Genomic DNA, 16122 nt, shown 5'->3' with positions numbered 1-16122 from the left:
GCCTGCACACGTGATGATGATTACTGAAAACAAAGCGAGGCGCTTAACTGGGCATGTGGCCACGGGGATTTGTTATTAATTACCTTTGATCTAACTTAGGCAAAAGGGAGAACAAAATTATAGGGTCACAGAATCCCAGGTCTAGTCGTAAACAAACAAACAAAAAGAAACCCTGCACAGTTTTAAAATGTTTCCCCTAATTATGCTTCTGGGAGCAGTGCTGGTTTTCTTGTGCTGAGACTGCCTCGCGTGCTGTGGGCTGACGTGGGCTTGTGCTGTTGACAGCGGGAGAAGGTGCATACTGGATTCATGTCCCGGGGCTGCCCTCACAAAGTGCTACACAGACTGATGGCTTAAAACAGCAGGAATGTGTCTTCCCCCAGTTCTAGAGGCCAGAAGTCGGCATATCAGTGGGGGTAGGTTGCTTCCGGAGACTCTGAGGGAGAATGAACGCATACTTGTTTACAGTATTCTAAACATCTTTTACAGTAACCGTTGTCTTTGTAGTTATTTCTCTCTCTTCATTCTGTTTCTGGGGTGCCTTTTCTCCTTTTTCTTAATGTAGTTTTGCTACATTGTATTATTTCAGGGAAAAAATGTCAAAAGAATCTCAAGGCTGGATGGAATTTTCAAGGGCACCCATCCCAAGCTCACTCCGTGCCAATAATCTCCTTACTTCACACCCGGCTGGCCGGCACAGAGACCATTCCACTGAGGACATGGTGCTGTCCTCAGCAGCTCCAGCCTGCACTTCTACCCACCCCCAGCACCTGTGCTTCTCCAGGTTCAGTGAAGAAAGACTGGTGAGGGGTTGGAAGGAGGCTCACGAGGCTGAATCTCCACAAAGTCATGTCTGATGTGTTTGACAGCTCCTGGGATGTCTCTACAGTAGCGCCTCTTGAAATCTAAAGCAACATATCCACATTCTAAACCACTGTCAAAGATAGTAACGAAAGTTAAAAAGTGGGGGGAGGGCAGGGAAACAGACTAGATAAGAAACAGCGAGGAAACAAAAACAAAACATGACAGAGGAAGATCATCCACAGGCTGTATGGCAGTGAAGAGGAATGTGTTAACACTCCTCTGTAAGAAGAAAAAGACGGCCGGGCGCAGTGGCTCACGCCTGTAATCCCAGCACTTTGGGGAGGCTGAGGCAGGGGGATTACCTGAGGTCAGGAGTTTGAGACCAGCCTGACCAATATGATGAAACCCCATCTCTACTAAAAATACAAAAATTAGCCGAGCATGATGGCATGCACCTGTAATCCCAGCTACTCAGGAGGCTGAGACAGGAGAATTACTTGAACCCAGGAGGCGGAGGTTGCAGTGATCTGATTGCGCCATTGCACTCCAACCTAGGCAACAAGAGCGAAATTCCATCTCAAAAAAAAGAAAAAAAGTAAAAAGGACATGTTGTGTTAAAATCAAAATTCAAGTATGTTCTGCTTTAACGAGAGAGGCTAAAGAGCACGCATGACATGGGAAACTAACAGGAATTCACCAGGAGGGATTAGCAAAGAAGGGGTGAGATCAAAGGTGACTTGAGAGCCGCACAGGAGAACTTCTGGAGAGAATCATAAACCTAAGCAAAGGAACCTGAGAGAGAGCTGTAAGAGGCACTGTCCTACTTGGCCAGGGTGGGGCATTGGGGTGGTGAGGACAGAGCACGTATGGAGTCCTTCCTGGGCCCAGAGCTCATGGAACTTACTGAAGGGTTGAGTGAAGGGAGGGACCTATCCTTCATGACTCAGATTCCCCCTCTCTAAGGAAGGATGGTAATCATAACATGTTATGAGGATCCATAGATGTTTATCAAGTGCCTTGCACATGCTACTCAAATTACAGCCTGAAGACATGCATGCTCCCTGAAGCCTGTTAGAAATGCAGGCTCTCCCTCACCCCAGCCCCACTCAGAGCCACTGAGTCAAGGTCTGTATTTCAGCAGGGTCCTCAGGTGATGCAGGATGCCCCCTGCACTGAGAAGTGCTACAGGTTTGATGAAGACACAAACATTGAAGGATGGACTGTGCTGGCCACAGTCCTGTAAGTTCAGCATTAAGAATAGTGTGAGCACTTGTGAACTCTGCAAGGCCGGAGTGAAAGTTAGTGTTCATCTCTTGGAATAACATGACTGCTTTTGCTCTAATTTTTGGCAGATGCTCGAGGATCTGCTCTGTGGGATGCACTGGAATTCTCTTTATTAACACAGTTATTTTTGCTTTTGTTTTTAAAAAAAAGCAGCAGCAAGCAAAACTATTGTCTTCACTCAACTTCTGGTTTATACAGCTAGGAAAGAAAAAGTGAAAACTTTTAGTGTGGGGGTTTCATTTTCTACTTAATCTTGCTCACCAAATTTGTGCCTTTTCTTGTGGGACATCAGGGCCCCGATGTCCTAAAGCAATGTTAACATGCATCCCAGCTGTGTTTCAAGTGTGTGGTCTCTGTAAACCCTAACAGGTCGGCCTGTAATACCCACGTCTTTTAACTCCCTTCCTCCTCTCTTCCCCAGAAGGCAGTAGCAGGAGGTTCTGTATGTATGTACCTCAAGAGGAAATGTACAATGTATAAAGTGGAAGAAGAAATATGCAGTCTGCAGTCCAGTTCCCTTCCTCCCACTTACCAGTTTTTTGTGTGTATTTGAGAAATATTCCGTAGATTTAGTAATATATGCGTATGAAAAGGAAGTCCTTTTAATATGGATAAAAATCATCTTTTATAAAAGGGGAAGATTTAATAGTCATGTCTTAAATTAATTTTCAAAGTATATAAAACAAAAATGTAAAAAGAGGACAGAGTGATGGAAACTGTAGGAGTGTCAATGCATTGCTATTAAACTGATCAAAATGTAAAAATAAATGGAACATTTGAAAGAAGCTCTTAGATTTTGCACTACAAAGGTGTCTGAATATGTTTATAGAAATAGAAGCTGCATACCTCCGGATACTGGGGCTTCTTTTTAAACTTCGTGCCTCTCTGGCGATTTTGGGAAAGTTGCTCAGTTCTCTGAACCTCAAGCCCCTGAAGCTGGGATCCTAAGAGTACTTCCTTCATGTCCCCTGCTGAGCACAGGCCGGAGAGTCAGCACTCAGTGAGGGGCAGCAGTTACTGCTCCCAGTAGGATACCTGAAGTTTGTAGATGTTGGTAAATGAACAAATGCGTGCTCTGCACCCACTTGGAAATGAAAGACTACTCCCATAAATTATGTATTGAGTCAAAAAGGTGGGAGTGGAGGACCCTGCAGGGCTGATTCTTTCCTCCGCCTTCTTTCCAGGCTCCACCTCTGTTCTTCCAGGGCTCCGGCCAGGAGCCTTGGGGCCAGTTGGCCTTTTCTCTCAACACCACCCTGGCTGCCACCACCCTTTGTTGAGAGCCTCCCTGCTGGTTCTCTTGCTGCCCCTTGCTTCCAGCAAGGCAGCCAGTGTCACAACAGGAGCCAGGGCTTGTGCTCCCAGCACTCCCATGGACCCACTGTGCCCACAGAAGCACTTTGAGAGGCCAAGGAGGCCCTCTCTTCTCTCAGCACCCCTCCTGGCTGCCCAGTGGGCTCTGACCTCTTCTGCGGCCCCTCCTGGCTCACTCCCCTCCTGCCACTCACTGGCCTGTGGCTTGTCCTGAGACCCTCCAGACAGCCATTCAACCATCAGGAAGGAGAAACAAAACTATTACTATTTGTAAACAGTTTATCAGTACTTACCTAAAAATCCTGGAGAATGAGCTCAGAAATATTTTTAAGGGTTGAGACAGTTTAGCAAAATGAGCAGATACAACCTCAAACCAAACCAAACTAGAAAGCTCAGAGGACACAGAAATGCCAATACTGAGCTGGCAACATGTCTGTTGTTTGTGAAAATGTTCTCTGGAAGAGGTAGTTCCAGGCTTTTGGCTACAAGTAACACATACCCCAATTCTGCCAGCTTCAAAAATAAGAAAGAATTATCTGTTATGAAAGTCACATAGAGGAAGGGGCCGTGGTTTAACTGCATGGCTTAGCAACATCCTCGGGCCAGGCTCCCTCCATGGGCCCCTGCTGCGCCCCTCAGCTCCTCCCCCTCCAGCTCCTCCCACTCCACCTCCTCCCCCTCCAGCTCTCCTTCCTGGCAGAGAGGTCCGCCTGGGTCCTCACAGATGCAACAGTGTACACTAGAAGAAGAGTCCCTTGGGCACATTGTGTAATTTATTTGGGTTTCTGCTTTTGAATCTATAAAATGGAAATTGTGTGGATCTCATAGCATTCCTCTGTGGCTAGAATGACAGGCTGTATGTGAGATACTTGGATCTGTGGGGGAAGTGCACTTAGCATGTCACAAGACCCTGAGGTCCTAGTTCTCTTCCATGCTTCCTGCACTGAGAGGTACTTGGTCAGAGGCAGGCAATCTGAATGCTCTCCCCAACATCCAGTCAGTTCTCATTTATCTTGGTCTTTCATTTTCCCTCACGCATTTTTTTTCTTTCCCTTTCACTTTGCAAACCATTCTCCTTGGGAGAGAATACCATTTAAGGTAGTTTATTTTGCTAGTTGTTTTATTTCTTAATCTTCTTTATTCTCTGTGCACATGCAAAGCCCCTTTTTTTGGCTAGAGTCATTGCTTCAAGCTGCAGGTCCCTTGGGCTTTGTTTTCCTGACTTCATTCTGTATTTGTTACTGGTAATAACCTCATTTTGTAATTTTGCTCTTTAGTCACAGGCCTTCCTTTGGAACACTCACATTTTTGTTCTCACCATGCTTATTTGTGATTGTGGAGTTGAGGTTTTGACTTTAAGGTGCTTTCGATTCCAGAGCCATGTGCCATAGAATCATCTGTGTGTTTGTGGGAACGTCTTTGCCGTGATCTCTCTGAAGTCTGTGAGCACATTCCAGGCCCTGCTGGCGTTCTGTCCGCGGGCTTCATGCAGGGAATGAAGTGTCCTTGCTTTCTCTTTCCTAAATAAGTCTCTGCCTCTGTGAGAACTGGGTCCACCTTATCTTGGTTGCTTTTCTCTGTGAGAGCCTGAATGGTAAGCATGGCCAGCGTCCTGCGAGGACGCTGTGCCCCATGTGCCCTGGGTTGGGAGGGGCTGACTAAAATGACGCCAAATGAGCAGAAGCTGAGCAGCTGTCTGGGTCAGCGCGGCCTCTGCGTGCTGCTTTCCCGGCTGCACTGCCTTCACCTGGCCAGGGTCCCTCAGCTGCTCACGTGAGGCTCCGGCCTCCGGCCCCGCTGCCCTTTAACCTCCACTGCAGCCTCCCCAGTGTGGTCACCAGTTTTTTCACCTAAGGGTTCATGTTCTTGACAAGTACACAGTTTATTCACCTCCTATCCATTCTCTTTTATATTCCAAATACCTCTCCATCTCCGTGTTCAAATATTTCAATCCCATCCCACCAATTCCTGGCAGGATCCATCACTGTGGCTATGAACACAAATATACCCACTGGATTGGATGCAGGTGCTGGCGTTTCTGGTTCTGCAGTGTGAGTGGCCACATTGCAAACATAGCCTGGCCGCCTCTCTGCTACAAAGACCACACTCCCGCCCCTCCCTCACCTGCAGCAGGGGGTTGGGCTCCTCCCCTCAACAGGAGCCACGGGCTTGGCACAGGCTTGCTGAGTGGGGCAGCCAGTCACTCCTGTCATGTCAGAAACAGGTGTGTCTCAGGAAACCCATGCACACCCAGCACAATCTGGCAGCGCCAAAACGCAGATCCAAGTCGTCACTCGTCCCATCAGTCACTCCTCCCATGTATTTATGGAATGTCTGCCACATGCAAGGTGCCATTCTGGGCTCTCAGGGCACCAGGATGAGTGATGCTCTGTCCTCGTGTTCAGAAGGCTCAGGAAATCATACCATACTGGGCAATTGCTTCATACTCACGGGCGTGCCTTGTTCTGGGTGCCAGAGGACAGGGGTGCCTGCTCAGCTGGGAAGGCAGTGACAGGCAGCAAGAGGGGGCTGCCTGGTGATTCTGAGCTGAGACTAACAGATACATGGGAATTAGCCAGACCAGAGGCTGGGAGGAGCCTGGCATGAGGTGGTCACAGGCATTCCAGGAGACATGGTCTGTGTGATGAAAGCCCGGGATATGTTATCTAGTGAGGGCCCAGGGAGGGCAGACTGGATCCAGGCAGTGTGATTACTGCTGGAGAAGGAGAATAGGGCAGGCGGTGAGACACAAGGCTCTGAAGTGGGCAGGAGCCCCTCATAGCAGGCCCTGTCCCTCTGGAGAGCTCACCCTCCCATGAGTGATGGGTGGCGAGGAGTGTAGGGCCAAGCCTGCCACAGCTTGGGTGGCAGGAACGAGCTCTGCCCCTGCTGCCCTGTGTTGAGGCCCCTGCCCATGGCTGGAGGGGCAGCTGGGCCAGAGGGGACAAAGCAGGGAAGCCAGGGCGTGGCTGGAGAGGAGGAGAGGTGAGACCAGAGACCCATGTGCCCTGGGTTGGAAGGGGCTGACTAAAATGATGCGGGGATCCTGGTGGAACTGGAGCGCTGTCAGGAGTCAGGCCCCTGGGCCCCTGGCCTCTGTCCCTCCTGGGCCACACGCTGTGTCAGCCGCCTCTCCCTCTCCCTACATTTCTTCCCTTCCCTCTGCGGCCTGCTGGACTTTCCTGCATCCCCAGGGAAGATTGGCCCAGCCCCCCTGACACGCTACTGGCCAGTCAGCTGGGCTGGAGAGGTGGCAGGTCCTGCTAAGAATACAGGCTGCCTGGCCAGCCCCCTGGCACCCGCGGGGCTGGGCCAGCTCACTGAGAAGGGATGGTTGTCAGTTAACATCACAGCTTATCCTCCCAGTCGTTGCTGAGCCTAGAGCTCCCTTTCAAACCATGCCAAGACTCCCAGTGAGGAAGAGATGATGGCATTCAGAGTAAAACGACTCCAGCATTGTCTGGAGACAGATGACATGCCGAGGGTACTAGTGCAGCCCGGCTGGGAGGCTGGCTGTGGCGGCCCTTAATTCTTACACAGCGCTCCACACGGGCCCGTGATGCCCCCAGTCTCCTGTGGCTCTCCCATCCCACACTTGCCTGAACTTCTTTCTCCACTTCACCATCCTGTTTCGAGAGACGCCTGTCATCGTAGGAAGAGTCTGACTGTCTTGCTCACTACTGGGATCAAGTCCTGGTGCTGCTGTAGCAGTAATGTGGCCTTGGTGAGGCACTCACTCTTGCAGAGCCTCTGTTCTCCCACCCAATCCCCATCCTGTGCCATTCCCCACCGTGCGCACATGGCACAGGCTGGCCTGATGGACACTGGCGACATGAGGGGCAGCCATGGTTTTACTCACCTCTTCTTATCCTTTCTACCCCATCTTCTGGAGAAAGTCTTCCTGCAACCCAGCCTCTTCCTAGAATGTTTTGTGCATTTTCTTTAACCAAACCATCAACCACAAACCAGAACTGAAGGGCTCCTCCCAGGGCACACCCCGTGTAGGGAAGGGAGGTGTGGTGGAGTCTCTTTGCTCCTGGCTGACACCTCTATGCAGATTGTCCCCACCACATCAAATCCTGCACCAGTGGGCCTGTCGCTCCTTGTCACTATTTTGGTTCCCATCTGTGACCATCACACATTGCTCCCTTTGTCCTTGAGGCTTTTGGAATCTCCCTGGTTAGTTCTCCTGTTGCCCTTTCCCAATCCCTGTCAGCAAATGAATCACCTGGACCCGCTTTCCCTGGTAGTGGAGGCTGCTGGCCACATTCACCCACCCCTCTGCCAAACCCGTGGTGGCCAAGTCCCTTGCTGTGCTTTTCAGGGCAGCACCGCACATGGCTCTGTCCACTCAGCCCACTGTCTCGGGTGCCTTCCTGTGTACCAGCTCCCAGCTAGTGGGCTCCAAGTGCTTCACCAGAGGCCCCTGCCTTCGCCGAGCTGTGTTCTCCCCAGAAGTCCTCTCTGTCCTGTGTGTCTCTCCCCACCCCTGCCCATATGTGCAAGCGTTTCCATCCTTACAAAGGCACCTTCCCTTGCTCTGTGTGACTTCCAGCTGCCACCTGTCCCCTCCTACAGTCTTCACCCCCACCCTGGACTGTTTTCTCCCTACTGCGGCAGGGACCTGTGTCTACCATGGTGTGAAACTGCAGAGAAAGAGCACGGTAACCCCAGGGCCACAGCCACTGGACATGTACCATGCTTATTTTGATCTCTCTTCAGCTGGGGAGAGGACATCACTTTTTCCTGAAAATTCTCCCACCCCTTGCTGCACTGGCTCGTGGTGAGCCACCTCCTGCCACGTCTTCCCATTGCCTACACGTCCTTCTCATCAGCCTTAGATGCTTCATGCTCCTCTCCTGGCCTCAGTGCTGCTCCTTCCTGCAGCCTTCTCCTGGGCATGCCCACGTTTCCATCACCACCTTCCCACAGGAGGCTCCAGAGCTGCTTCCGCCCTCTCCAGCCCAGCACAGACTTTTTCATCTGCCCCGCCTTTGTCCTGGTGCTGCTGTAGCAGTAGTGTGACGTCGGTAAGGCACTCACTCTTGCAGAGCCCCTGTACTCCGGTATTGCCCTGCCTGTTGGGGGGACCTTTATTGAGACCAGAACCTAGGGCCTTTTCTTCTCAGCCCTTGTCTCCCTCCCCATGCGCTCCCCATCGAGTCAATCCCAGGCCAGTCATTGCTGACAGCCTCAGCGCCTCAATCTCTCCTCTCCATTTTTTTCTCTAATATTCAGAAGCCTTCATCATGTCTTGCCTAGACTATTGCAATGCCCTCTTTTTAAAAATCCTCGGCTTTTTAATTGTATAACATATAGCAGGATCCAATCCAAATAAAACATAATCTCTGCCCTTGGGAAACTCATGGTAATGGCAGTAGATAGAACACACGCAAGGCGCTGGGCGAGATGCATCAGAGCAGTGCAGGTGGCATCTGTGGGACCACACAGCATCTCACTCAGGTGGTGTCTGTGGGACGGCACAGGTTCAGGGCGAGGTGGTGGTTCACACAGGTGGTGTCTGTGCCGAGTGCCCTCCTGGCAGGAGAGAGTGCTCGGTGAGACATAGTGCAGGCCTGGCCTGTGCTGCTGTTCTACATGCTCTCCTTCTGCACATGCGCAGATTCCCATGGTCTGACTTACGTGGGCTTTGGAGGTTTGGGACATCTTGTGTACCTTGATGGGCATATTTCTAGTCAGAACTATATCACACTGTGTCAGGGAGAATTGCAAAAAAAAAACCCCTACACAATATTCACACAGGGGCAGCTTCTTTGACACTTGAGTGTCTCCCTGAGCTAAATGAAGCCTCACTTCAAATATACCTGAGTCCTGTCACAAAATCAGCTTTACCCAGGGAACACCCAGCACTTCCACGGTTTCTCCTGATACTTTGTTTACATATGCAGAATTCTATAGTGTTAATCTGCATGCTCACAGTAACAAGACCAAAAACAGCACCTCAGAGTGAGGGCTAGATTTGGGGTCGGGTGTCCAGCCTGTGCCCTCCCGTCACCTTCCGTGGTGCCCCCATGCCCTGCTCCTCAGCTTGTCACTAGGGAGTCTGCCTGCGACTCCACTCCTGACCCGTGGAGCGTCCATCAGCTGCAGCCCAGCTATGTGTGCCCAGGTGCACGGCCTCCCTGCCTATGAGCAACTCCTGCCCTGAGGACACGCTAGCCCAGCAGGGGAGAATGGAGACCTTACTTCAGAAATGGTCACCAGGCAACGGCGTGCCCAGAGGGGTTGTGGAGCTGCTGTGATCATGCCAGGCTGAGTCGCGAAGCCTGGGTGGTCTTTGCAGCTCTTCCCGTAGTTCACCGCAGACGGCCTTACCTTACTGTGACCCAGTTCCCTCCACCCTAATGTGTGAACTGGTAGCGTGGAGTGTAGTCCACTAGAGTCAAAGCCCCGAGAGGGCTTGTCACCACACCCCAGGTGCCCCCTACCAGGCATGTTGGGTCCTTCATACACTGTCGCTGAGTGAACGACGGGGCGTGGTCTGCTGGCCCCGCAGCCTGCGCATACTCGGGACGTGATGGAGCTTTCCCTTCTGTGCTCACCTATGTTCGTCTGTCTTTCAGGAGCCCAGCAGCCGGGGCCGCCCTATTACACCGACCCAGGAGGACCGGGGATGAACCCTGTCGGCAATTCCATGGCAATGGCTTTCCAGGTCCCACCCAACTCACCCCAGGGGAGTGTGGCCTGCCCGCCCCCTCCAGCCTACTGCAACACGCCTCCGCCCCCGTACGAACAGGTAGTGAAGGCCAAGTAGCGGGGCGCCCACGTGCAAGAGGAGAGCCAGGAGAGGGCCTTTCCCTGGCCTTTCTGTCCCCGTTGATGTTCACTTCCAGGAATGGTCTCATGGGCCGCGAAGGGCAGTTCCTCTGATATCCTCACGGCAAGCACAGCTCTCTTTCAGATTTTCCACGGAGGACAATATATGAACTCACACGGTCTCCTCTGTTGCTTCTGTTTCTGACGCAGTCTGTGCTCTCAGGTGGTAGTGTGGTGATAGTCCCTGAGGGCTGATGTCCTTACGATGGCGTGACCAGATCTTCAGGAGAGACACTGAGAGGAAGAAGGCAGTGTTGGAGGTGCAGGTGGCATGTGGAGGGGCCAGACCAAGCATCCCAGACAAGCATCCTTCTGCCGGGTATTAATAGGAAGCCCCACGCCCGGCAGCTCAGCCAACGAAGCAGCAGCCGGCTGAGCTGAACCCAGCAGGTCGTCTGCTCCAGCCTGTCTTCTCGTCAGCCTTCCTCTTCCAGAAGCTGTTGGAGAGACATTCAGGAGAGAGCAAGCCCCTTGTCATGTTTCTGTCTCTGTTCATATCCTAAAGATAGACTACTTCTGCACCGCCAGGGAAGGGTAGTGCGTGCGGCTCTCACTGCACGATGGGGCCTAGAATCAGGCTCGCCTTGGAGGCCTGACAGTGATCTGACGTCCACTAAGCAAAGTTCTTTAAATTCATGGGAAATCACTTCCTGCCCTAAACTAAGATTGCATTTTGTGAGCTCTTGGTCTGATTTGGAGAAAGGACTGTTACCCTTTCTTTCGGTGTGTTTATGGAAGTGTATGTAGAGCGTCCTGCCCTTTGAGATCAGACTGGGTGTGTGTTTTCCCTGGACATCACCGCCTCTCCAGGGCATTCTCAGGCCTGGGAGTCTCCTTCCCTCGGGCAGCTCCAGTGGTGGGTTCTGAAGGGCGCTTTCAAAGCAGGGGGCACATCTGGCTGGGAAGTCGCTTGGACCCTTCCAGGGAGAGAGACCAGCTGAGGCGTCTCTCTGTGAGATTGTGTTGGGTCTAAGCAGGTATGTGCTGGGCTCCAAGGAGGAGGAGCTTGCTGGGAAAAGACAGGAAAAGTACTGACTCTGCTCTGACCATGTTGTTATAATTAGAATGAAGAAGATGTGGTTGGAAATGCACATTCCTGGATAGGAATCACAGCTCACCCCAGGATCTCACAGGTAGTCTCCTGAGTAGTTTGGCTAGCGGGGAGCTAGCTCTGTTCTGCCGCGTATAGTGTTGATGTGTGAACCCTGACCTGTCCTGTGTGCTAAGAGCTATGCAGCTTAGCCAGGGCGCCTAGATTACTAGATGTGCTGTATCACGGGGAATGAGGTGGGGGTGTTTATTTTTTAATGAACTAATCAGAGCCTCTTGAGAAATTGTTACTCATTGAACTGGAGCATCAAGACATCTCACGGAAGTGGATACGGAGTGATTCGGTGGCCGTGCTTTTCACTCTGAGGACACTGAATTGGAGAACCTCCTGGGGAATTTTGTGGGAAACTCTTGGGAACAAAACAGACACCCTGGGAATGCAGTTGCAAGCACAGATGCTGCCACCAGTGTCTCTGACCACCCTGGTGTGACTGCTGACTGCCAAGGTGGTACCTCCCATGCTGCAGGCCTACATCTAAATGAGACAACAAAGCACAATGTTCACTGTTTACAATCAAGACAACTGCGTGGGTCCAAACACTCCTCTTTCTCCAGGTCATTTGTTTTGCATTTTTAATGTCGGTTTCTCCCTTTATTTTTTGTAATGAAAAAGCACACTAAGAGCTGCCCCTGGAATCGGGTACAGCCGAATAGGCACCCAAAGGTCCGTGACTAAATTTCGTTTATCTTTTTGATAGCAAATGATGTTAAGAGACAGTGATGGTTAGGGCTCAACAATTTTGTATTCCCATGTTTGTGTGAGACAGATTTTGTTTTCCCTTGAACTTGATTAGAATTGTGCTACTGTGAACACTGATCCTGCATATGTAAGTCCCACTTCGGTGACATTTCCTGGCCATTCTTGTTTCCATTGTGTAGATGGTGGGTTGTGCCCACCTCCTGGAGTGAGACAGCTCCTGGTGTGTGGAATTCCTGGAGTGTCCGTGGTTCAGAGTAAACTTGAAGCAGATCTGTGCATGCTTTTCCTCTGCGATAATTGGCTCATTTCTCTTTTTTGTTCTCTTTTGATAGGATCCTGTTTCCTATGTGTGCAAAATAAAAATAAATTTGGGCATGTGCTTTGATTTTTTTTGTCGGGGAGTGGAAAGAGGGTGGAGATGAAGTTTCTAATGAGGAAGGCTGTACAGCAGATCCTTGGTTCGGTGGAGTGGGGTGGGTGGAGGATGCGCCTGGTCTCGGGAACCAGAAACTAGATGTTATTTGAGAATGTAAGATACAAGCTATGGAGACAGTTGTCCCCGGTGGGTAGGAAGACAGAAGCATTGCTAAAGTAATGTTTTCTTGATATTGTTACTTATCCTTGAGCTAGGAATGTTTTTCACAGGTTGGGGGAGCCTTCATTTTAAAACACAGCTCTGCTTGGTCAGAAATAACACTTCCCTCACAGATGCTACTGAAGGGTGTAGCTGGTACAGTTAAACTGCATTTTAATTTATTTTTTATTTTTTGTTTTAGAGATGGGGTCTCACTGTGTTGCCCAGGCTGGCCTCAAACTATTGGCCTCAAGTGATTCTCCTACCCCAGCCTCTCAAGCTGTATTTTAGATATATCACTAATTGACATAATGTTTGCAAAGAGGCATTTTCCATTTTGCTTCCTTTTTTTTGTTTGTTTTTTAGAGACAGGGTCTTGTTGTGTCACCCAGCCTGGCATGCAGTGGTTCAATCATAGCCCACTGCAGCCTCAAACCTCTAGGCTCAAGCAATCCTCCCTCTTCCCAAAGCTGTGGGATTACAGGCATGAGCCACAGTGCTTGGTTGATTTTTGCCTTCTTAAAGCATGAGTCCTAGAGTGTGGTCCCTCCCCTAAAAGTCTTCTGTAGAACTTTTGGGGACCACAATTGTGTCCATCCCTGGGCGACTGGCAGTGCACACTAGTGTATTGAACAGTCTGAGAAGCGTCTTAATGCTGTTTAATCCAGCACTCCCCCACATTAGTAGGCCATACAGTTCTTTTCCTTGTAGCAGGCAGTGCTGGCAGTAAGCACACCACTTCTGCCAACCTCATATTTGAGGACAGCTGCCCTGAAAGGCAGAACAAAGAAAGGGCAACAATGCTTCCAGCTCTGGTGTATTCTGCACCCTTGCAGCTGGGCCTTTATTAAAGTGCTGTTCTCAGGCAGGGTGCCGACAAATCCACTGACAACTTGGCACTGTGTGTGGTTTTTGAAAGTCTGTTTGATTTTTTAAAAAATATATTTTGCATCTGTTTTCACTTTTAAAAGGCAACTGCAAATGACCCATTTTTAGATAAAACTAACTCAGAGTACAGGTGCAGCCCCACTGATGTAAACCGCTTTTGAGGCTTTGAGGGTTTAGATGACAGTCATCTAAAAACATCAGCTTCTCAAACACATCAGCTCCAGGCCTGGTCTGAGCCTGAGGAGCCCCTAGGAAGTTAGAGATTTTCAAGCTCAAGGGCTCAGAAGCGGCCCAGTGGTTTTCATGCTGCATTAACCCGAAGGCTTCCCAGCAATCGTCCAGGGGTTCCTCAAATGCTCGACTACAAAATAAAATTAAAGTTATTTGACCACTTCTAGGTATTTTGTCCTGAAAAATTTAAAGCATACAGAAAAGCTGAAAAAAATTACCGTGAACACTCATGACCCCACTACCTAGATTCCATAACTATTTATATACTATAAAAACTAGTATGCTTTAAAACAAAAAAAAATGTACCTTTTCTAACATTTTATATACTGTATTTTAAAGCATTGATAGTCACTTTGATCCTAGAATAAGGTAAAAATTAGTTTATCCTCAAATACTGTGACTTTCCCCTCCCTTTTCATTGATCCTAAGCACAATTCTAGTCAGGTTCTTCAGACACTGAGGTCTGACCCGCCCATTTTAGCAGGAAAACATTATCTTCCCTCCTGTCCCATGACACCCTGGGGCTTCACTCTGCCCTTAGGCCACAGACCTGTCTCCACATTGATGTCATTGACAGCCACTCCTGTGGGGTCCCATGCATGCTTACCTGCAGCTGCCGCTGACCCGGCCCCGCCCAGGCACTTCCAGAGGGGTTCCATCCTGGGTCACCTGCTGGGCCCATCCTCCAGTCCATCCCATAGTTGCAATACAGTCGCTCATCCAAACACACCTTCACGTCCCTCCGAGCTGTGTCTGCCACCAGAAACCATGACCGTTGATCCATCTGATGAGTTTCCAGACCATTGCACCTCCTCTGGGAAGGGCCAGGCCTCAGCCTTTCCTTGGAAGCTCCTTGGTGCCTCTGCAATTTGCCCACTTCCTCTTGGGGCAGCCAGCACTGCCACCATGGGCCACTTAGAGGGGAAGAGGGGAGCTGTGAGCTCCAAAGGCCCCATCACATTCTCTCTTGTCCTCAGAGCCTTTTTTTTTTTTGAAACAGAATCTTGCTGTTGCCAGGCTAGAGTACAGTGATGCAATCTCGGCTCACTACAACCTCCACCTCCCAGGTTCAAGGGATTCTCCTGCCTCAGCCTCCTGAGTAGCTGTGACTACAGGCACATGCCACCACACTCAGCTAATTTTTGTATTTTTAGTAGAGAAAGGGTTTCACCATGTTGGTCAGGATGGTCTTGATCTCTTGACCTCGTGATCTGCCCATCTTGGCCTCCCAAAGTGCTGGGATTACAGGCGTGAGCCACTGCCCCTGGGGCCTTTTTCTCTGATTAAAAAATGTTTTAGTTACTCTTCAGCACTTAAGTGTGTATTCTGAAAAAGAAAATACCAGTTTAGTTTGTTTTATATACTGGAATCCTGCTGTCAGTTTTACCTGATAGAAGGGGTATATTACAGGAACAAGTTTGATGGATACTAATCTCATCCAGGACCTCGTCATGTGGACAGGAAGTAAGTCAGAAGAGACTGAGCAGCTCACCTGATGTCGCAGCCACCTATGGGGAAGAAGACCCCACCTGGCCAGCTTCCTCCAGTGAAATGGAAGCAGAGGTTATTTACAAGGCAAATGTCATGACTTGAGATGCAAACTGAATGCTCACTTTTATCTGTCCTTCCAAAATATCACTGAACTTCAAAAAATCTGTAACAGGCCAAAAACAAAAAGTGTTGAGTAATTTTTGAAATAGGAGAGGTGGCTTTGACTGATGGGGAAGCAGATCTAAGGAGATAGAAGTTGGAACTGTACACAGAAGGTGGCTGGGGAGGGAGGAGCTGTTTCTCAGAGAGGCTCCACATTGAGGCCGGCAGGTGCAGAGAGCAGAGGGGCCGTGGCAGGGACCGAGGAGATCGACCAGTGGCCATTGTGAGAATAGCTGTAGCGTGGACCAGAGGTCTCCTTCCTGACTCCCTCCTGCCCCTCACCCCATGTGCACAGAGCGGCTGGCTGCAAGAATTATTGGCCCAGAGCTTGTCTTCTCACAAAGGGGTGCCTTACATCCGGGGTTCCCAACCCTCAGGCTGCAGACTGGTACTGATCTGTGGCCTGTTAGGAACTGGGTCGTACAGCAGGAGGTGAGTGGCAAGCGAGCATTACCACCTGAGCTCTGCCTCCCGTCTGATCAGCAGTGGTATTAGATTCCCATAGGAATGTGAGCCCTGTTGTGAACTGTGCAGGAGAGAGGTCTGGGTTTCATGGTCCTTATGAGAATCTAATGCCTGATGATCTGAGGTGAAAGTTTCATTCTGAAATCATCCCCACCACCCCCTGGTCCATGGAAAAATTGTCTTCTACAAAACCAGTCACTGATGCCAAAAAAGCTGGGGACCATGCTTTACATGGTAAGGCTCCTGGCATGAGTGACACAGG

The 16122-nt window shown here is 50.2% G+C and overlaps 1 protein-coding gene across 2 annotated transcripts in view; it reads left to right on the top strand.

The window, feature by feature from the left end:
• VOPP1 (VOPP1 WW domain binding protein) overlaps positions 1-12427 on the top strand; it is a 96739-nt gene extending 84312 nt beyond the window's left edge. For both annotated transcript variants that reach the window (XM_023232003.2, XM_023232001.3), the window contains one exon: positions 9987-12427. In XM_023232003.2, coding sequence (XP_023087771.1) covers positions 9987-10293 — 307 coding nt within the window. In that variant the 3' untranslated portion in view covers positions 10294-12427. The remainder of the gene's footprint in view (positions 1-9986) is intronic.
• Positions 12428-16122: the final 3695 nt, after the last annotated feature.

This window comes from Piliocolobus tephrosceles, chromosome 8 (assembly GCF_002776525.5).
Source record: "Piliocolobus tephrosceles isolate RC106 chromosome 8, ASM277652v3, whole genome shotgun sequence".
Lineage (NCBI taxonomy): Eukaryota > Metazoa > Chordata > Mammalia > Primates > Cercopithecidae > Piliocolobus > Piliocolobus tephrosceles.
Note: the sequence above shows the minus strand (reverse complement) of the source record. Positions and strands in the feature narration are given on the sequence as shown.